The sequence below is a fragment of the Gasterosteus aculeatus genome, chromosome 4 (assembly GCF_964276395.1).
Source record: "Gasterosteus aculeatus chromosome 4, fGasAcu3.hap1.1, whole genome shotgun sequence".
NCBI lineage: Eukaryota > Metazoa > Chordata > Actinopteri > Perciformes > Gasterosteidae > Gasterosteus > Gasterosteus aculeatus.
Genome location: NC_135691.1, coordinates 12,980,141 through 13,002,589, shown reverse-complemented (window position 1 = coordinate 13,002,589; position 22,449 = coordinate 12,980,141). Strand labels below are relative to the sequence as shown.

General features: G+C 43.3%; 1 protein-coding gene across 4 annotated transcripts in view; it reads right to left on the bottom strand.

The window, feature by feature from the left end:
• Positions 1 to 1,061: 1,061 nt before the first annotated feature.
• The window catches only part of LOC120817163 (glutamate receptor 3), a 71,917-nt gene continuing 50,529 nt past the window's right edge, over positions 1,062 to 22,449 (bottom strand). Inside the window, exons 9-17 of one of the 4 annotated variants that reach the window (XR_013467606.1) lie at positions 21,892 to 21,996; positions 20,014 to 20,220; positions 17,443 to 17,816; positions 16,782 to 16,980; positions 9,509 to 9,756; positions 8,605 to 8,719; positions 5,778 to 5,892; positions 4,151 to 4,398; positions 1,062 to 2,848 (exon numbers count right to left, since the gene is read on the bottom strand). Coding sequence is in view for 3 of the 4 variants with exons in the window: in XM_040173040.2 (XP_040028974.1) it covers positions 4,153 to 4,398; positions 8,605 to 8,719; positions 9,509 to 9,756; positions 16,782 to 16,980; positions 17,443 to 17,816; positions 20,014 to 20,220; positions 21,892 to 21,996 (1,494 nt within the window). In the remaining variant the exon portion in view is untranslated. Of the gene's footprint in view, positions 2,849 to 4,150; positions 4,399 to 5,706; positions 5,893 to 8,604; positions 8,720 to 9,508; positions 9,757 to 16,781; positions 16,981 to 17,442; positions 17,817 to 20,013; positions 20,221 to 21,891; positions 21,997 to 22,449 lie in introns of those variants that run through there. The other 3 variants (XM_040173040.2, XM_040173039.2, XM_040173041.2) reach the window with 3 other exon arrangements.

The window sequence follows — 22,449 nt, the reverse complement described above, 5'->3', positions numbered from 1 at the left end:
CGAACAGATCCTTTTCATTGTGTACTCTCGCAATGAAAGGCCTCGTCCCATTCTTTGGGGCCAAGCGCGGTCACCGCGTCAACCACCTCATGCTGTAGGTGAGTAAACTAATTCCTGAGAACAGTCTCATGAGCATCAGTGCAGTGCCATCCTCACGCGCCACTCCTCCGCGTTCTCGTTCCTGTTTTGAAGCCGTACAGGCATCAAAAAGAAAAGAAAAGAAAAGAAAAGAAAAGAAAAGAAAAGAAAAAGGCACCAAAGGAAAGGCAGCGAAGCAAAGGAAGAACAAAAAAAGCAATATCCTTTCATGCTTTGTCAGAAATAGGTGGTTTGGACTGTACAGGATTGGTGCAGTGAATAAATCCCAAATCATAGTGTCTGCATTCAAAAAATGAAAGCGAAAAATACCCACTGGTCTTTTGCCATGTTTGTGGGATTTGTTGTTTGAGCTGCAGGCAGGCTGGATCTTCATTTTACCGCACAATGCAGACCCAGAGACCAGTAAAATGACACAGGCCGCCTGGGCAATCTATTGAGCATTGTGCTCATTTACAGTAGGCCTGTATGTGAGAATTTACACTGTGGGAATAAGCAGGGTTTAAATGATTAACATTCCCCTGTGCTGTATCTACTTAGGCAAATCCTGACCAAAACATCCTCCTTTAAAATATACTTTTTTGAAGCTTAACCACCAACATACTGCTCATGGATGCTGCGCTGCTTATAATTCCAGCACAAGTTCTAAGATAAAACATTATTGATTGTGTTATTGATTTTATAGAGAGAGAGAGAGAGATGAAGCTGTCAATGGAGCCCTCAATCAGCGGATGCAATGTAGGGTGCTCACTATTGATCCAAAACACGCACACACACTTCCACGGACTTACGGCTCAATACGGGACATATTACTTTGTATATTTGTCTGCAGGGGAGCTACAGACAATCCGCCACGCCGGAGTTAAACTCCCCTCCCTTTAATCTGAGCCGCAGCAGGTCGCAAAATCATCAGCATTATTACTCAGCGATGATAGTTGGGGAAGAACGACAACAGAGACACCGAATCCTTTCTGTACATTTTATTTACAAAATGTATTAAAATTCTCTGTACAGCGCCTCACTAACGAGGTTCAGCAAATTAGCATGCATCTCTTGCTCTTTTGTACCCACTACTACGCCCCACGAGGTCATGTTCTTTTTTTTTTTTTTGTTGCAGAAGGTGAGGCGTATACAAAAAAGAAACAAGGTGAAAAGAATATACGCGGGGCTGGACATTAACCTCCGGTCAGTTTGTGAGTAGCAGAGCTCGTCAAGCATCACTGAATTCACATGCAATTTTTTAGAAAAAAAAAGAAATATAAAGGGGAAACCAGTCTTTCATCATGTAATATAAATAATTGTAATTTATCTAAATGTACACATCTTTCTCAGCTCTTTCTTCGCTTTTCTTCACATTATCAGTTTATATATAGATATATAAATCTGTCCATAGGTTCAGGTGATTAGATAACTATCTTTGTAAATCCTATGGAATCACAGTTTTTTTGAAAGAAAAGAAATGATCACAGCGATATGAAAATGTGCTAAGCTTCAGGGCTCTCCCTGGTATAACCTTGTATAAATCTATTTTCCGTTGTATTCATACATTTTTCATTTACTAAGTGAAGTTACCAAACACTGTAATGCTCATTAGAGGAAATTAAATTAAAAGCAGACCACTTGCTGTAAAATTTGCAACCGTTAAAGAAAATGGTAAAGTAATCCAAAATACTACAGTTTCAAAGCCATTACTGTTATCCTTTAATTGGATTGCAGTTATTCTACAGTTAAATTACCATTTTTGTTTGGTTTAACTTTCACGTACAGGAGACTCGAATGACTCTAAACTTCAAAGAAAGATTGTTTTGCAAAGAGACGAACCTCGGTGAATCAGTGCTCCTTTGATATTTTACAAACTGGAGATCACAAACATTATTTCTTTTTTAGCTCAAGCATGAATACTTTGCTTTAAACCCTCTTTATCGTACAAAACTCACTCTTGGCAGTATTGGAAGTGCGAATTACGACCTGGTTCTGTAGCGCCTAAAAGCCAAACCAGATCCTTGTCTCGCCTTCACGAGTCCCATCAAACGTTCAGAAGACAGTGGCAGCAGCACCAGAGTTTAGAGTCCAAACGACACACTGATAATTGTTTTCGGGGCTGAATGGCATCTCGCTCCAATAAGATCAATCTGTCTTCTAAAACAGGTACGAAGTCACTATAAGTGACTCACAGCAGTATAAAAGCTATAGTCAACTAACCAGTGTCTTACAGTGCACTGAATAGATCTAATAAAATGATTTGAACATATATAACCAGTGAAAATCTGGTAGCAGAAGGATGAAGAGTAATCTGATCATATTGATTACAAGAAAACCAATTAGACAATTGTTGTACAAGATTCGTCGTCTTTCTGGCACTTCAAAGTGTGCTTAGGGTTGCAAATGATGGCTTTAGTTCTCTCATTCATTTAAACATGTCAAATGTATTATGTATATATATATATATATATATCTATATATACATAGATTTATATATTTCAATCACTGCACCATTCTTCTGTTTTCGTATGAGTTTCAAGCAAAAAGCAATATCATTGTGTGAATGAGTTGCATTGATTGGACTCAGAGTTCCGTAAGGCACTGAGAGGAGGGAACCGTAGCGGCTCTTCCCGTGACCAGTCCAGTCGTGTCGTCATTGCAGATTATCGCGGCCGAGAAGATTTGGCTTGGAGCTCAATCCTCGTGATCCTGTCCGTTCCTCCAGATGTTCAGTCACAGTTGTAAGGGACAATGGAAATGTTTCCTAAACCTGTGTTGACGTACAGAGCAGAGGCAAAAGTGGGAAGGCTTGAGGTACATGTTGATAGCATTGACTACTTACTAAGTAGTACCTGAATCAAAGTAAATCATCACATTTCTGGGAAATTCCATCAATCTGAAATAAGAGTTTTCTTTTCTAAACAATATCGTCCAAAGCCCTTGGGCATTTTGATATGACATTTAAAGTTTGTCACTCAGTTTAACACTGAAAAAAACACTTGTCTGCCCAAGCAACATAAACATACGTGCCGTACAGGGGCGTCTTTTATCCGCCCAGCCTCAAGACTCTCATGTTATTAATCTACAGCTTTCTGAATTTCAATATGTTTTCAAGGCCTTTAGACGCTGCTCTGTCCAGCTGTGCTCCTGTAAACTCCTTTAACGGTGCACTCCTCAGGGTCCCCTCGCTTTGGTCCAGTGCCGTAGAACTGCTGTACGGAGCTATTCTTTTCATTCCCACTCACCTCTAGTGAGCTTTCAGTGGAACTACCAGTGGAACTACCACTTCTGCAGAAGAAGTAGTCCTCGTGAAAGCAGTTCACAGTGTGCACAGTGTGGATCGTGCAGAAGAATAAGTGTGTTTCTAAAAGGAAAACTGCTGAAGTTTTCAAAGCTCCAATAAACTATGCAACTGTGTGTGAGGTGACGGGGGTCCCTCATGGTGTCACATCACTTAACTCCTCAGCTTTAGCGCATTGTTTTGGTTTCCTGCCTCACAGCTTTACTGTTTACGCCCCCTCAGTAAATGTTTTCAGACGTAACAACCAGCTTTTTTCAAGTTTCAATAAATTGTTGTACACCTGCCGGGCGCGAAATAACATCAAATTAAAAAAACTAACTGCTGAACATAATTAAGCAACTATCCAAACTTTTGCACATAAAACCCCAAATATCTGTATAAGAAACCATTAAAGGTAAGTGAGAATATTAATGGTAATTTGGGAGAAAATCCAATTACAGTGACAGAAAAAAACTTTACTTGTGTGCGGTTGTGATGAAGGTGCGCTGTGAATAGTTTGCCACGGTTGCGTGCCGCACCCTTCGCGTCCCCTGAGGCACGACCCAAGTTACAAGGCCGCCACGGCATCTCTGCGGTTCGTACTTGAGAGGGCATATGTGTCCTGTTGTGCCCAACACGACAACCGCAAACAATTTCACGAGCGGCAGCCCCACAGCAACACACACACAAGTGGATTTCTCACTCTGGCTGGTGTGACAGCCGGCTAAATGATTCATCTGCCACGGGGCCCCCGGGGGGACGAGCGCGGGACGGTAAGCAGAGGCGACGTACCTCTAGATCTTAACGCTCTCGGTTCCGTACACGTTGTAGCCTTCTCTGTATGTGGCAAAGTTCTGGGTGTTGGTCGGGGGAGCCGGCTTAAAATTCTGGGCATTCTTGGCCAATTTCAGCCGTTTGGTTTCTTGCCTTGATTTATAACAGAACTCTATCAGAGCCACCATCATGGCCAGCCCCAGCCCTCCAACCAGAATATAGAAGACACCAGCCACATTGCTTAGGCTGAGAGCACTTGTCTTGTCCTGGGGGGAAGTGAATAACGTAGTTAAGGGTTTTGCAAGGGTAGAAGAACAACACACAGCCTGCTTCAAACTGAGCCTGGTGTAGCCTCGACTTAAGACTGCTCTACAACGTCGTGGTACTCTATCTGTGGCAGATTGCGGACGCCAAAAGCTAGAGGCGAGCAAAAATGTGAAGATGTAAGGCTAGTATTTTGACTTCCTGCGGTTGTCGTAGAGACCGAGTCAACCATTCTCCAGTGAGGAGAGAGAAGCCTTGAGGCTCTGTCTGCTGGTGAATGTAGAGCTTTGCCTTCCCTACTCTGCATGGACAGAATGTAAAACGCTTCTGCTCTTGACCATGTGAGGAAGGTGGTCAGTATCGCATAGGTCGACAGCTCTGAAGATCCCTATCTTTAAAAAAAAAAAAAGAAGAAAAAAAAAAAGGATTCATCCTCTTGGCGACATGTACGTATAACTCTCACGGCAACATTGTCATACAGTACAGTCAAATTCATAATAGATGAATGATAATTCCATTAGAGTTTAAGAAAATAACACTAAAGATTAAACCATTTTGCTGCTGCTTACCTACCAAACATATTCATTAAAAATTAGTTCATTAGGGTTTTACTATTTGCAGTTTAACCCCATGAGCGAGGAAATCGGGCAACCGTCACCTATGATCTGAGGCTTCGGCTCAGAGGGTTAAATAATGAGTTTATTACGTTCCCCAATTTCTTGTCGTGTGCAAACAGAGCCTCTAATCACAACTCCGAGCAGCCACAAGATTGGGAGGAAACCCTACAGGGCTCTCGCCGCATAGAGAAGTTGAATCTGAGTAACTCATCAGAATAAGAGGCTGTGCTTGTTCATCACACCACAGGAGGCCGAAGAATCTAATATACGCATCGCAATGCAAACTAGTAATAACACAAATAAATCAAATTTTCATTAACAGTTTGGTTTATAGGAACAGCAGCATAATGGTCAAAGTATCATGAATGTCAAGAGTGAAAATGAGCAAAAATAGCATTCATCAACAACTGTTGTGATTCAATTGGAATAGTGTATCTAAAAGGCACTTTGGGAATATCCCCACATTATTATCCTTACAGTTTAGAAAAAAAAGAGTGTTTTCTAGATGTTATGTTACATCCAAAAAATGTCTCATCTCTATTGCAATAAAAGAAAAAAAAATCTATTTGGGGAAGCAGTGCCTTGTGTTGAAGCCACATATAAACTGTGTTACAGCTTGTGGCAGAAAAAGCACTAACAAAAAGAAGAAAACAAAATTATGTGTAGCAAATAAGCAAAATGTATAATATAGAGTCTTGTCTTGCATATGAACAATACGTCAAAATGCAATTTGGAATCAGTACAAAAGACCTGCAGCGACTGACCTTACTTCCAGAGTCCTTGGTTCCACATTCACCCTTATCGTACCACCATTTGTTTTTCAGCTTGTCTAAGATGCCTTGTTCACTGAGTTTCAATACTGCAAGGTTTACAGGAGTTCTTCACGTGGGAAATAACATAAATAACATTATATTATGTTATTTTATGTTATTCAACTTTTAAACTACTACATACTTTACAAAGCGATAAAGCAGGGCTCCTGGCTATGTCAACATCACAGAGAGCAGGCATTCTACCTATTACCTTCATGACCCCTAGTCTAAAGCCAGGACCTACCCATATCGCTTTGAGTAATCGGCAGACGCTGTTGACAGGGGCGACGAGCAGGTACACAAAGTACAAATCTGCAAGTCTGTGGGTTTCAAAAAAAAGCACTGGGGTGCATCGGTTTGGAGGAGGGGGACACAGATCACGGGGGGCTTTCTGAACAGCGTTTAACAGGTTCAGTTCAACGGGAGCTTTGTCGTAAACAGACAGAAAGATGGTGGACGCAGCCTTTCCGTTTCCACAATACCGGCCTAATCCTGCGATGACTAATGGCGCCGGCCAGCACGACAACAACCAGGTGTTACAACCAATGTCACATCCAAGCAGCTCTGCCCAAAAAGTGAAAGCTTAATTAATTCTTACGTGTTTTATCCCGACATATCGCCAAGAAAACTTTATCTCCCAATTACGCAGATTAGTGTCAGATGAGCTACAGGACTAAGCTCAAAAGTATCAGTGGAATAATTTATCTCATATTTCCCTGTGGCTGCATAATCTAAATGTCTGACACAGCTTTTTTTTGCGGCGTTTCATATCTACATGACGTCGAACTACCGTATGTAACATTTTTCTAAAGCACTTTTTGTAGTCCTAATATAAAAGTGGATTATTTGCGGTTCACATCAATCTCCACTGAAAAATAAAGGAGCACTGCTCCTTGGAAACAATGTCCCCCAAAGGGACTCATGCGATGCGTAATGCACTGAGAGAAGATTACACCACTGTATGTCTCTCACAGCCAATCCGGAGAAACGGACTGTGAAGACCCGACTATTGTCTCGGCTCGGAGAGACATTGATTAACAATGCAATTACCCTGTATCATGCTCTGTGTCTGAAACTCAATCTGGGCTGCACTGTGTTGTGCCCGAGGACGAGAAAGTGCTGTGCTAACTGTGTGTGTGTGTGTGCATGATTATGTGCATCTCCCAATGTCTGTCGGAGCATGGAGCTGTGACTGGGACGGGGCCAAGCGGTGCCCCGTTTGGAGCGCAGCGCTCCAGGCAGCTTTATTCCACCTAATCGGGGCCTTTCCACTGAGTCCTGGGGAGCCACAACAGGCCAGGAAAGCGACAGTACATACCTGTGCACGATAATAGATCGATGGCAGCGCAAGAGACAGATGCGTTCAAATGGCTCCTGAGCGTCAGTGGCACAAGGAGGCCTCTAGAGCTCAGTGACTACAGAACATAACAATGTTAGCAATGCAAACATTGAAAAAGGGTGACATGAAAGAAAAGGAATTCTCCGAAATCAACCACTGGCTTTCAGCGTTGGCGTTATTTGATCCGTGCCTCATGCAGCCTCTTGTGGTGCGCTATTTTAAAAATGACTGGCAGCAGCTTAACGGTTCACTTTGGGCTCGGCCAATCCATGAAAAATGGCATTAAGTGTGTAATGACACAATCTGCAGTCCACGGGACCTTTGCAGCTTGTCTGTAATCTCACCAATTACCAGATCCATATCATCACATTTGTGCTGACAGCTTCATTTGTTAGCAGATTGACCGGCGGTGTAAAGAGTATCGCTAGTGGGCCTCGTGTGATCGAGAGAAAATAGCACGCATTTAAATGCGACGTGATCCAGTAACATTACGTGTTCATGGTCGAGTGAGTTTACGCACTTGGCACCATCAGCTTCCCCAATGAAAAAAAAAAAATCGTTCATCATTTAACCACAGAAGAAGAGGAAGAGTGATGGTCAAAGGGGTCACAGCTGTGTTGTTACTGGGATGGGGAAGGAACGGCATGTAGAGGAATCAAACCAGAGGTGGTTTATCACATGACTCATTCAACACAAAATCATTTGTCTTTCGTTTAATTAGAATTCTCACGTTTGCCTGCAATGCTTAGTCCCCTCAAGACGCAGCTGTTCCCCTTGCTTCCCTGTCAGCCGCAGCTGAGCAGCCATTTTGAGGCGTTAAAGCTCACAGGTTGTGGACCAGTGTCGTGGATGTGAAGCAGCTGTGCGGTGAAGTGCTAGAAAAGACCCATCTTTTGGAAAGCTTCAACTTCAGGGTGGAAGGCTGGAGGGTTTGGGACTTTTTCAATGTGGAAATATCGAATCACTGGCAAACTTACGGACCTTCAATCACCTGTGTGTGACTTCATCAACTGGTTTCAAGCTACCTAGACGGAGCCCTGATATCTGCAACCTGGTGATCTACCCTGCACGTGCGTAAGGGTGAATAAAGGAAGCTCAACCTTTCACAACTGCAGGGCAGCCACATTCACCTAATAGTCTCCCTGTTTTAAGAGGATTCCCATTAATCTCAAAGAAAACTCTTTCTGTGAACATTATAGTCTCACTAACCACAAATATCGTGTTTTTTCTTTCGTCTGGTGTAGGCTACACAAAGGCTCCTCAGTCAATCTGAGCTGTTAAAGCATCTGGTCAGACGGGTAGTCAATTTGGTAATCTGCCGTGGGGCTGTGGCAGGTTGGTTGGGGGCGGACAGTTGCTTTGGTTTTGGTTGGGTTGGTGTAACAGCTTTGCCGATTACTCTGCACTATGGTACCCGATTGTGGTGACATCGAGGCTGACCTTGGAGTCACCTCCCCCGCTGCCGCACTCTCCCTTGTCGTACCACCATTTGTTTTTCAATTTGTCCAAGAGGCCTTGCTCATTCAGTTTTAAAACTGCCAGGTTAACAGCATTTCTTGAAACGATAAAACATAACTTGTAAGAAAATGCACAGGTCCGTGAGAAATCTAATGCAAAGTAATAATTGCACCAAGCATCATAATGATCGATGATGGCAGTGAGACCACCACTTTCTAAGCAGGGGCTTAGGCACAGAATCTGTTAATCAGAATGGTCTAGGAAAGGACAAATTGTTTGAGAATTTAAAGGAATAGGGAGAGATAAGAAAAGGCTAGAATAAGGCAAAGATAATGTTAAATCTTGGAAAAAGGTGGCCTGAAGGGTTACGTAGTTCAGAACTGAAGTGTGCGGGATGGGGACACTTGTCTTTGAGAAGAAAAGCAACAACAAAACATCATGCAATTAACATTCGTCACGAGTGACAGCGCAGCTTTTAAAGGCTAAATTGAAAAACCATTGAACTGTTAAATTAAAAGTGACAACACAACAGTCAGGTAGGACAACACACGGGACGGAGGGAGAGATCGAAGGAGAGAGAAAAGCAACAGTAAGAGAGACATAAATATGAAATGATTGTTAGCTTCAGCCTTCTCATTTGGATTGGATTCCTCTACAGGACGTTGTCAGCTTTTATCACACATTTATAACACATAAAAAGTAAACATTGATTATAATTTAACCTTTGTATCCAAGTGCATTTAAAGGCATACTACCGTTACCTCTGTGTCCATAAAAAAAAAAAAAAAAACAAGAAGAGGAAGAGAAGAGAATGACAACAGGGGGACATCAGGGTAGGTGGAGTACTATAACAACATGGAGGATATTGTTATATTATTCCACCCACCTTAATGCTGAGCCTTTGGGCGTCGCCACGCCGTATCCTTTCGAGTCGAGGTTCCCGCCCACTTTCATGGTGTCGCAGGGCTTCCGCTGCTCGATGTACTCGTTCATGGTGGACTCGAGTAGGAAGGCGAACTTGCCCTTTGACTTTCGTACCCGGGCTACGCCATCGGGTGTGGTCTTAACAAACACCGAGGGCTCAGCGGATTTCATGTATGACCACATCTTCTCGTACACGGCTATTTTGGATCGCTGTGCAGAGGAGAAAAGGGAGAAGTAGTTTAGGTAAATACAAACAAACGTAGGCATTTCATGGATTTTGTGGGATTTTTGTGCTTAATGATCACTTTGTTTAAACATCATGAAGTATTTATAGACATCTTGGGTAAAAAGGTAGTGTGATATCTTTAAATACTTCTGGAAAATATAGCTGGTCGACTTTACAAGATCATGAAGTACAAAAATAAACAAAAAAATCCATTTCTTCTCATCAGCACGGATGTACTCTTTATAACAAATTTGTTGTTGCAGCTTGAGGCTCGGATTCACCGAGCGTGAATGAGAACCACACATCACCTGTTCAGCAAATAATGCCATGCAAATTGGGTTATCGTAGAAACACTGGCATTTTTTGGACTTGATTATGCAAAAATATCTTCAGTTATTAAACGTTTGTGTCAGTGAAGTGTGGATAATGATGATTCATATGGAAACTTGGAAAAGTTTTGGACCAATTGTCTTGGTGAACCTGAGCCTTGGTTGATAGTTTTAATTCAACTTGAGGAACTTATTACGGTCATTCATTTCAACAACACTGTCCTGTATGTAAATTATCAATTGTGACTCAGAGGCAACGTGCATTTACCATTTAAGAGAAGTGAACAAGAAAGCGGGTTACGCAGACACAAGGCAGCCCATCACAAAGTGACACAGATGAGCCCGGGGTAAGGCTTAGCCAGCCTGTAAAATCTATGGCAGTTGAACGCTATCTATAATAAGCATCAATTAAATTATTCAATGCCGCTGGATTTATTTTGGCATAGGCATTTCACACTTTGAACAGATCCTGGTCCAAGCAGCGATGAGCCGGTTCCCGAGTGGCACTCTGTGAACAGCTGACTGGATCCCACATGAAAAATAGACTTTCTTTTAGTGGAGGCCAGAGAGAGACGAAGGGGCTTGGATGGTTTTCAACAACCAGCTGAATTGAAAGATCCACCGTCAACCAAAGCCTTTGTGTATGGAATTTGGACGAGCTGTTAACAATACCAGCATCTGTCGAAAATACTTTCCCCGTATGTGCTTTTTAATTTTCTTTTTATTTTACCTCACATGCCATCAAAGTCAGCCCGCAGTGATTATAACATGCGAAATAATCAGTGAATGATATCATTAGTTGACTGAAAATAATCAGTCAGTCCACAGCCACACTGTAATGTACCATTTAATTTGGTTTAGAGTTTATAAATCAAATTACTCGTAGCGAACTGGCATGGCTAAACATGCTAAAACATTTGCTGCCTCTGGCTTTTCAAAGGTCTTTGTTAAAATATAACTTGACCTCCAGAAGATTGCAACGGTAATGTTTCAATATACTGGACAGTTTATAAACTAAATGTCCTTAATTTAAAAAATGAATGAAAGTTATGATGAATACTGACGTTAGTCGGTAAAACCGCCCTTAACAAGAGCATTTCTATCCCTAATGCATTCCTATTAATAAACAAAAGCATTAACCTTGACCTAACTAAAGTGCTTTACTGACTTTATGTAATCACATACAATGTGTTTGTAGGCAGCCGTCACAGAGCATCAGGCCAAAGGGGGAGAAAGAGATGAGATAGCAACAAAAAATATAAATTCTGCATGATGAATGCCCTTTGCTGGGGTGAAAAAGCCTTCAAGTTGGGGTGATGACCATTCTGCTTTCATGCCACGGATGGGAGGCAGTTGGAGTCACGTGTGATGTTTTTGTTGACAATCTTGTTAAATGTGTTCAATCTGCATGTGTCAGACATCGTGGGAAGGACACTAGTTTAGAGGGCAATTTCCCAAGCTCATCTGCTCCGCAGTGGGAAAGCTGCAGACGCCTCCTCAAATGAAGAGAAAAGAATGGATGTGGGCATTGATTACTGACGACAGAGTGTGCTACCTCAGTGCTTCACGAAGTCAATTCATCAATATCAGAGCGGGGACGAAGTGCGACCGAAACCTAAATGGGCCGATTCCATTGCAAGTCACAGCTGAGATGCTTAAAGCAGTTTCAGCTACACAGAAAGCGATAAAACAAGATACAGTGAGAGGGGTGGGGGGGGGATATTTGATTATTGACTGCTTAATGTGGAGCAAACATGCATACTGACAGAAGCACTCAAACACATGCACACGGTACAAACAGATTAATTGAAAAGCTACTCTCATCTCTTTTGAAATGTAATCATTCACACTGCGGTCGACGGTGGTCATTTGAAATTCAATTAAGGAATAATGACTGCAAAAATCCATCAATGAACAGACAATTGGTTGAGCAATTATAGTCGTCCATAAATACAGCTTCACCACACAGTTTCTCACAATTCAGTTGCCCGGCTAGAGCTTCCACACAATTAAAAGGGAGTGGCGGCATTTAAAATCATATTCGAATAGCTATTGTGCAAAGCAGAAAAAGTGGCTCACAGCTGATGGCGCAAACAACGGCAACATCGCTGACAGAGTTAAAAGCGTAAAGCCGGGGTGAAAACCAACAACTGGGTTGGTTGTAAGCTGCTGTCGCCGCATGAGAGCAGCACACAGCGCAGTAGCTGTAGACTAATTAATCAACCACATCTTTACTGAGCGCACAGTGGCTTGCTGCTATATTAATGTCAATCTGAATGTCACCAATAAAATATCTTCAAATTATATAAGCAATCATAATATTACTCCGTTCGTAATGAAGCACCTAAATAGTCGATCCCAGCCAACCCTCCTACCTACACAGTTACATCATCTGCGTAGGTGTTCCTCCTGCAAGTCTGTCTGAGGCTGTGGGTTTGCCTGTTATCTCAAAATAGTAATAAAGACAAAGTAAGGCCTTTTATCGCAGCCTGGTGACCTAAGATGAGGAATAAAGAGAATAGGACGTTGCAAGACAAGATTAGAGGGAAACAAAAGCAAAACTGGAGGGTGCTTATTGTTATTGTTATGGGGAGAAGTCTTACGAATCACCAAGTCTAAGTCACAGTTAAATAGGCAGAGGCACTCTGCTGCATGCACATACAAATTAAGGTTTCTTCAGAGCATTGGTTACGTACAAGAGCAATTAGGTACAAGAATTAGCGTTTTCCACTGGGGGGCAACCAGGGGGAAGGATCCGTGAAGTGTTTTTTTCTTCAATAAACAAAACACAACAAAAACTTTCAGTTGTACTAAAAAAGTACTGTTGTCCTGCTGTTATCCACCACCTCTTTTAGACTACTAGTTCGTACTGTGTTTGAATTCAAAAGTACTCACAAGTCATTCGTAATACTAGCATTGTACTTGGACTTCAGCAGTAAAGCTAAAGCTTTTATTTTGCTGCAGTGCTAAATTTGTCCCGGGCCTCTATTATCCTAGAATTGCATTAGAAAATACTCTATATGTTCTATACGTTCCTGAAATTCCCCAAAATGCGATTAAAGCATTTGAGACAAGATATTGAAATCTAAAGTCAAAGTCATTGCCCTTTGCATTCTAAACAACCACTTAATATGTATTGATCTGAGTTATGCAGCGATTCCAGCCCGTCTACTACCCTTCGAACTGCAGCCTGCTTTTTATTCTTTCTTTGGCGTTGCAGCAGCCTTCTTTCATTATGGCCCCCTCAGGACGGGCTTCACCGAATGTGTGGCATCTAAAGGCCGTCTCCAAACACCCACAACTCCATTTTCCTTCCTACTTTACTTCCTTTACATTTCGGTTTGTGGACAACACCCCCCCCACACCCACCCTTTCTATCTTGCATGTCAGGAGTACCTGTATCTCAAGTATGCAGAAATGAAAGTTGAGGCTCTGGGGGTGTACTTCGTCATTGAAGTGCCACACGCTACGCCCTGAATACCAATTGCTCGTCTTTGATGCTGGTTGCCGGACTCCAATAGATCTTCCGGTGCCTGCTGTTGCTGCTCATCTGAGGTTGGAATAGGCCCGCTGAGGACGGCGCATTTCCTCGGAGGTGACGCCAATCTCGCACTAGTCCATCATCACTTTTGTCAGCTTTCTCTTTCATGCAAACAGGCTCTAATCTTTATCGCGCCCCCTCCCCCCCCCCCCCCCTTCACTCCGTACAGTATTGAAAACACAAAGTGACAAGAGCTCTGGGGATTGTGCTGCATGGGATTGCAGGCTAACCTTAGGTTTTAATTCGGTAAATGCTTGCTTGCTGGCTTCTCTTCATGCAAACCTAGCCTAATGCAGGTCTGCTCTGCATGAAAGAAAACACGAAAAAACATCTTATTAAACATCGTATTGAACCATGCAGAAGCTATAGTGTCTGTGGCACAGGTGCTGAGACGTGAAATTGATTTTCATGCTTAGTAAAATGCATTGGTGGCTGCACTCGAGCTGTTGTTTCCATCTCCGCTACACCTGCAGATCAGTAAGATGCACGGTGCTCGCTGCTGAGGCTCTGGGTGATGTATAATCGTTTGAGGGGAACAGAAAACAATGCTGCTCTCATTTTTCAGTGCAATTATCATTATTTCATTGTTAGGCTGTTAAATGAGGTGCACGATGGGACAGCAGTGTGGTTGACTTTGATGGTCTCGCCCTGGTCTTTGTACGTAATTAAACAGCCACATCAGCCTATTTTATCATCCCGGCCCTATTACCATCCAGCCTCTCCTTCAAACAATTCACAATGGAACCGAGTCAAACCTTCTGATGGGCTAAAACCCTCATCAGAGGGATAAACATGGCCTTGTTGGTACGATTCATCATTTTCTCATCATCATCCAGAACACAAATATTCATCCGACTGCATGAAAAGATCCATGACAGGAATTAAAATAATGATACGAGTCAAAGTGGTGCAGCGGCGCATGACAGCTGTTATGTCGAGGAAGTGCAGCGCGAAAGCTTCAAGCCATGCGGCGTTGTCTCAAGGTGAAGCAACAGACAGGCTGCACACAGAGGGGAAGAGGGCGCTCAAACAAGTCGGGCAGTCTGGGGAAGAGGAGCCGAGCTCGGGTGAAGCCGCCTGGAGTCCTTCAGGCTTCCACCGGGCACGTCAAAGGATTCCCAGACCATCTGTCCTAGTTGGTTGTGAGCAGCCGAATACGGGGTCTCTACTCTAACACGTCTCCCCAGGAAAATTCCTCTGCAGCTTCTCCTCGTTCTCACCACCAAATGAAGTCAAACACACACACACGGTGACGGGAATATTGCCACTATGGGGCAGTGAGACGGAAGTCTGTGTCCGTGTCAATGTCTCAGGTGCTGAAAAGAACAGAAGATCTCAAATTCACTGAAGACAATGACTGATATGAAGAAAAAATAAACCATCGTAATAGGAGTTGAAAGGTTTTAAAGATCATTATTACGAGCCATATTTGTGTTAGTGCTTCTTACTTATGCTTCCAAAGAAAGCAGAACGATTCATGCTCAAACATAAACATAACATAAACCAGGTGAAAACCTCAAAAATTGAAGCCGGGTGGTGGGAGGAGGTTCAGAGATGATGACATATGTTGCGTTTGAAATATTGAACTTAATTTAAAATTTCCAGCTGGCTGATGCCGTGTGGGTCTAATTAAGAATGAATGTATTTCATGAGAACCAGATTTGAAATAGAACTTTAACTCCTATTAGTCTGTGTGTTTTTCTCCTTGTCCGTTTTTCCGCGGCTCTAATTAAATCGGAGTAGCAGTTCACACATGCCATTTCCTGTTTGAAAACATGGGGACATAACTAGGACACTCGTTACAGAAAATACAGGAAAGCGCGACAAACTCTCGGATAGTTGTACCAGCGGACCCGGGACACGCGGCTCCACTGTCACGCTGGAAACCAAATGCGTAATTGGCATCCATCACGTAGGTGGCTCAAAGACATACGGCGTGTATCCACCTGTGCAGCATCTCTGTTGAACATGGAATTGAGGATGGGCTTTGTGAGGTGCTGCATGGAGGACGGAGCGCTTCTTGTCACGCGTGTCATTCACCGTGCGTGTTTTCGCGGGACACACACTGTTATCTTCACGCTGCGCAGCCCGTTAAAACAAGCGCCGGAGAAACAAACCTCACTCACAAACCAAACCCCGCAGACGCTGTCTTGTCCTTCTTTGCCCGGAAAAAAACAGCCCAACATGAATTTGATTTTGCATTTGGTTGTTCTTAGCAATTCAACCCAGGGGTAATACAAATGAATTGCTCTTTCTGCCAACAGTCTGCAGCTGTGAAACATATGAATCGTTTCTCTCCTGCCGATGAGTAATGAGGCAGCCTTGGTAAAAAAAAGACTGTCATATTGCCTTTTTGTCATCACAGGCAGATTGCTGTTCCATTAATTTGTTTCCAACGTCGTGCTCTGCAAATGCAAAAGACTGGACTGCTGATGCGGCTCCGCCACCGGCTTCGACATCTACGGATCTCTCAGCAGAAGGTTGATCGCCTTAAAGATCTGCAGCGTCGTTTAAATACCGCGCAGCGAGCATGTGGTTGCTTTTCAGAACCCGAGATATACTTCCGCTTCAGATTTTACTTCATTTATTACTTAATTGCCAGGCCAGTCCCTCACGCCGACGGGCATATTACTTATTCCATCTGAACCGTCTTTGGGACTGCTGTGTTTGACCTACGGGACTATTCTTCATCAGGTCCAATTTGCCAGCCACGGCCGGCTAGCTAATTATATTTCGTGAGCTGACCCTTCTGAGTTTCAGCCTGATGTGGACGCTTTGATTAGCCTCCTGCTTTTATCACCTCCGAGTCTTCCACGTTGTTATCACACTTTCCGTTGACAGCCCCGGTGCCTCAAGGTTGCACACTGCAGTTGTGCCGCATAAATTTCACGTTGATGTCATAAGAGTTCAAGAGCTGCTTCTCTGTCAACATGCCTCATTTGGAGCAATCTTGCGCGGGTCAAAAGTGCTGCACTAAAGGTACAAAATGGACAATCGGAGGGGAGGAGTTGGTGAAGGACGTTACACAAAGTTATTCTTACGATGCGCCATGCCGCAGCGCGACATGTTTATGTCTTTGCATGTTTTCGGCACATTTCAGCCACCAGCTTTGCGTGCAAAGCAGTTTTCTCGTACTTACCCTAAAAAACTCCTTTGTGGAGCCTGAGTCCAGAGTGCCGTATGCGATCTCTGTCTGCTTGGCTAAATCTTCGGCACTTTCTATAGGAGAGACCATCCTCTCCACTGTCAGGAAGGCAGCCAGATTGGCTGTGTAGGAGGATATGATGATGAGGGTGAAGAACCACCACACACCACCAACGATACGGCCTGAAAGAGACCTGCGAGAGGGCGAACAAAGAATGCAATTAAACAGGTACACGTTGTGCGCATCAAGATGCTAACAATTGTGTTTAATGTATCCAATTTCTCCGGCAATCAGAATGTCCTTGTAAATCAACCTGGTGCTGCATCACCCCTCCAATACAGCACATTTCCACTGTTTAATATGTACTCTAATCAAAGCCTTTAATTGCAGGGGCATTTCTTAGCCTGGAGAAAGTATTTTGGCAACCATTTTGCTGATGATAATTTCAGTATACAAACTGATGAAACTACCACATTATACGTGTTACAGCCCAAATAAATGGGAAATGAGCTGAGCTTAAAAAATAAGGAAACAAAGACACTTGAGTTACTCCGTGTACTTACTGAGAACCCATCGCAACATTAGATTTCGGCTACATTTTGTTTGTATTGTTGTCTGTCGTTCACTTTTTGTGTTTGCTATGAGGCTGACCCACCTGGGGGAGATGTCACAGCCCTGCTGCATGAAGGCGCCCAGTGAGAACCAGAGGGAATTGAAGATGCCAAAGTCATTGGGAGGATCGGGGGGCGTCTGGGGGTCTTTAGTCTCGTCCTGTTCCTCGAGGTTCCACTCGTAAGGACTGAACCGACTGACCAGGAACAGGACCACGCTCACCCCAATGTAGGCAAACACAATACACATCCAGATCTCATAGGCCAGCGGGTCCAGGAAGGAGAAAACGCCCGGCTTGGACTTTTGTGGCTTCTTTATCATAATGGAGATGCCCAAGCTCATAAAGGGCTTGGAAAAGTCTATCACCTCCTCTCGAACCAGAGTAATGGTCAGAGGTGCAACAGCTATATCTGCTCTCTGGAAACAGGGACATGCACAGCAAGCATTAGTCAAGACCTGCATATAGAAACGTGTCACTTTAAATATATGTTATGATTGACTGAAGCTGGGGGAGAAAAATAAAACAATGGCGTTAGCACATTTTACACACGATTAGAAATGAACCACCAACCGCGAAAACTGATCAGTTCACGCTGGAAAATAACCACACAAAGAAAAGCACAATCACATTGGCACAAGGATGTGACCTCGGATTTTAGCTTATACACCTGACACTCAAACTGTAATATTTATCTGATCTTTTCCTGCAAATTTGCTACATTCGGAAATGACAAGGAAAAGCTCATGAGAGCGCTGCTAGACTTTCAGACAGACAGCTTGGAGAGAATCCGCCCAGGCAGATGGGACTTTGAGTCATGTTTGAACTAATGTCTCCTTAATCAGGACCCTAGGAGATACTAGGGGGGAAACTTTTCAATTGTGCAATCAAATCAGCACCTTTTTTTTTACCACGTGTTACTTTTCGACTTGCTGTTTCATTGATTTTCATTTTTTATACTCAAATGTAGTGACGTCTTCACGACGGGTGTAATGGGTGCAGTGAAAATTCTAGATCATTCAGTAAAGAGGTTGATGTCTGTGAAATGGGGGGGGGGGGAATCTGCGAGTACCTGAAGGAGAAAACTTTCACTCAGTGGGCTGGATTTCCAAACACGGCTTATTCTGGGCATCAGCTTTATTTATTCTTTACTTTTCCAAGCTGTTTCTCTTCTAACTGCCTCCTTTGCTCTGCAGCTTCAATGAAATTATGTTATTAAAACACATCCACAGAGGTGCTGCCGCCTTTTTAGAAATCACAATGGGTTTCTTTTTTAAAAGCGTGTATAAAAGGAGGAAATTAATTAATCACATTAGACAGTGTTACTGCAGCTAAAGTGGATGTGGGTAATTAAATAACTGCTCCTCTTCAAAGCAGGACACTTCTTTTGTATTGTCTATATTGTCTCTCTTTGTCGAAATGAGAAACGAGGGAAAACATTGGATTGAAGCAGCGCCGCGCAGAACATGTTTCTTACGAGGTCAAACTAGGAGCAGCGCAAATAGGCCCAATAAACACGGCTGTTTTCTTTACCCTGTCAACGCGGCATTGTGAAGGAGCTATAACCATTTAATCCTCGTGCAGGCGTAAGCAACACTCAATCAATGTTGAGGCAAACAAAGCAATAAAGAGCAGCCTCGAGCCTAACCTTTAAAAGACAACTAAAATCAAATTAATTTACTGGTCAAAAGGTCAAAATGTACAGAACTATTAGTCCCGGCCCACCTGCTTTGAAATTATGGAGCATGAAGGACTTGACAGCAACGTGAGAGGGGTGTTCCCCCCCCCCATCCATCTGCAGGGAGTGGACTTTTCCCATTTGAAAGATAATTTGGCGCCGATAGCACATCAAACCAAGCAATCTCTCAGGCTGATAGTTGGGAAATTGAACAGATGAGGAAACCTCACCCTCATGCATTTTGGATTTGGCCCCTCGCTCGACTACTGTGGCCTCGGAGAAAGGCGGGAAAAGTAGGGGGCCGTAATTTAGGGAATGCCTGAGGTGTTGCGAGAGCCTGAGCACTGTGTCAGATGTAAAACACGGCGTGACCCCTTCCTTAACGCGAGAGCGTCAACCTTTATGAAGCGCAGCACATATGGATCTTGTTTTTCAACCCGCTAACCACCATTTAGCTGTTGATTCTGAAGCCCATTTTCTCAGCTGTGAATTTACAACGTGGCATATTCATCATACACATCAAACATTGAACATAATTACACGATCACTTCAAAGGCGCACAATCTTTCATTCATCAAAGTGAGTACAGTGTGTTTGCCATATGGACTCATTGTTTTCATGTACCTACCTCTGTTTGTGACTGTAAGGGAGAGAGAGCTTTCTAGGCTAAGCATGTAGGATTAATGGCAGTGAACAGCCCTGAGAAACGATTTCATTTTCTCCGTCTCAAGATGATCACCAACCCCCCGAATGCTTGAGGCTGCATTTGACAAATTCACTCACAGCTGAGACAGCCTTAGACTTTGAACTGGGCAAGAGCTGATGAGTTCACAACGGGTTGGTGATGACCTTAAGACAGAAAAATGAGATCTCCTCTCATGTTGAAGTTCCTTGCAAACTGTCATGTAATCAGCGAAATTAAGGCTCCCAGTACTCACCCCATAGACCAGTTCACCCACCATCCCGTTCCACGTCTTGGTCTCGGGGTCTCGGGCTCCGTACTTCCCATCCATTACTATAGACAGTTTGTACTTAATTCCAACATGTTTGGCGATCTCAGATGCTAAATCGACGCAGTAGCCTTCATATCTGTCATTCCCATCCAGATGCATATAATTTTTCTTGTACATCACATAAGGAGCTTCCTGTTGATTCAAACATACGCCGGTTTATTCACTCCCATGCCCTGGCAACACATTCAGTTCAACAGAAATATGCATACATGCACTCATATGTGCCCGTGCGCACTCACGCGCATACACAAAACAAACACGCACGCACTCTCACACACTCACACACAGAGATTCAAAATATCATTAGCTGCTATATCCACATCCATGCAGTCATGCATATACAGATGATGCCCCGCAAATGCACAACTACACTCTGACAACAGCAGCATGAACATGTGGTCACCCTGCTTTCATCAAGTGGTGGCTGCCAGCAGACACCAAGCCCATCTGAGCCCAGGGGTGCAACTCTGGTATAATAAAGGAGGGTTCAGGTTTTTTTTTTTTTTTTTTTTTTCAATTATTGTAGGAGAAGAGAGAAGGCCAGAATGAGTTTTAATAGGGCTGGGAGTCATTGGTAGGCAAGGTGTGGGTCAGCTCAGAGGTGGGAATGGGAATGGGGATGGGTTTCATAAGTAAATGCCAGTGACAGGAAAGGGATCTGAGTGCCTATAGTCTCTCAACATATTCAAGCACTTTGCACCAATGCGCACTGACGGGCCGTTTCATTCCAAAAAAAGAAAGAAAAAACAAAACAAAATACGAGCCGTTATTTGCTTTCCAAAAAAATGCAAAAAGAAAAGCTCCATAAATGAAATAATTACATCGGGAGAGTAGGATCGTGCTAGATTTCCTCTCCAAATCGCTGGTGCAGCTTGTTTTTTCTCTTACTGAGCAGATCATCATTTTCAAACCGTAGGAACGCTCAGGAGAGCAGGCATTGCCATTACAGTCACACACAATTAGAGTGCAAGAAGGAGAGCAATGGTTTGTTTGTTCTGTGCTGAACGTATCCCCTCACCTTGGATCTAGTGAGTCTAACACATGTTAACTCCTCACTGCATTACTCATCTACAGATCTTAAATGTGCTCTTCATGCTACGGGGCGATGTCGGCTTACGCCTCGGAATGCAGATGATCTACGTGCGCAAACGTAAAAGATGGCTGTCCAGCTATCCAATGAGCCTGAATGATTTACTTGAAAGTTGTTTGTTTATCACCCTGAAAATGGGAAAAAATTCCCAGAAAATGATTCATCTGAAATCACTGCATGGAAGTTCTACTTCAACACAGAACACATGTAGGAGCAATACGAAATATATTGGAGAGGCGATAACAAGGAAAAAAATACCACATCTGCTTATCCCTCCTCCAATACTGTTTATTTTGCTTTGCCCAGCTTGAGAAACCGTTTAAGTAAAATCCTCTGGTCATTCTTGGGCCCGTCTATCCCAGGTGTCATTGAACATTTACTTGATGAGGACAGACAGGTTTACTTACGTATGCGTTTGTATGCTTTTGGTAATTGATGGAGTCAACCATTATCATTTATACCATTATTGTGATGTCACTGCTACGACAGGCCACTGAAGTATGGAAAATCAAAATGCTTTGACACCCACACGGATACAGTTGAAACACTCCGTGTCGGGCCGACTGTTTCAACGTGTAGTGAGTGGATGGAAAGCAACACAAAAGAGATGTGGTTCTACCCGCCCAGGACAGAATGGATCGCTCATTGGAATCAACACCATGACCTTGAGTGGCAGAATACGTGAAACATTTAAAACTGCATGGAAAGTGTACCATGATAGTAGTGACAACAATCGTTCGGTTTTCCACTGAGGAGTCGTTGGAGACCTGCGGGTCCATAATATTTACAAATCGTGCGTACTCGTTCCAGTACCCGATCTGCAAAGAGAAAACAGTGGTTAGTGATCCATTGCCACACACTGAGGATATGTAATATGTATACATAGCAGGGACACGTCAAAGTATTGCATGGGAACCGTCTCGCTGCCGGGCTCATTAAAAAAACACAGTTTTACACAAAGAGGCCCGCTGTTGTGAAGTCTGAACAAAACACCGGCGAATGAGCAGAATGCTAAAAAGACAGTTGATATTAATACGTTTAACATGCAGAGAGTGCGTTCGAACAGCCAAATGTGCAGGAACTTAGTTGCGTGTGCACGCAGCAGACGGCTTCAATCCTCCCCGACCTTCAGCTTCCCAGGTTTTATAGTAAATAATTGATATTCAGGCCTGTGAACTGCATACACGTTTAATAATTTAGCATAATATTCCAGTGGCTCCACGGTTTCTTCTGCACAATCTGCCGTTGCAGTTTCTCCGTACTCTGCTGTG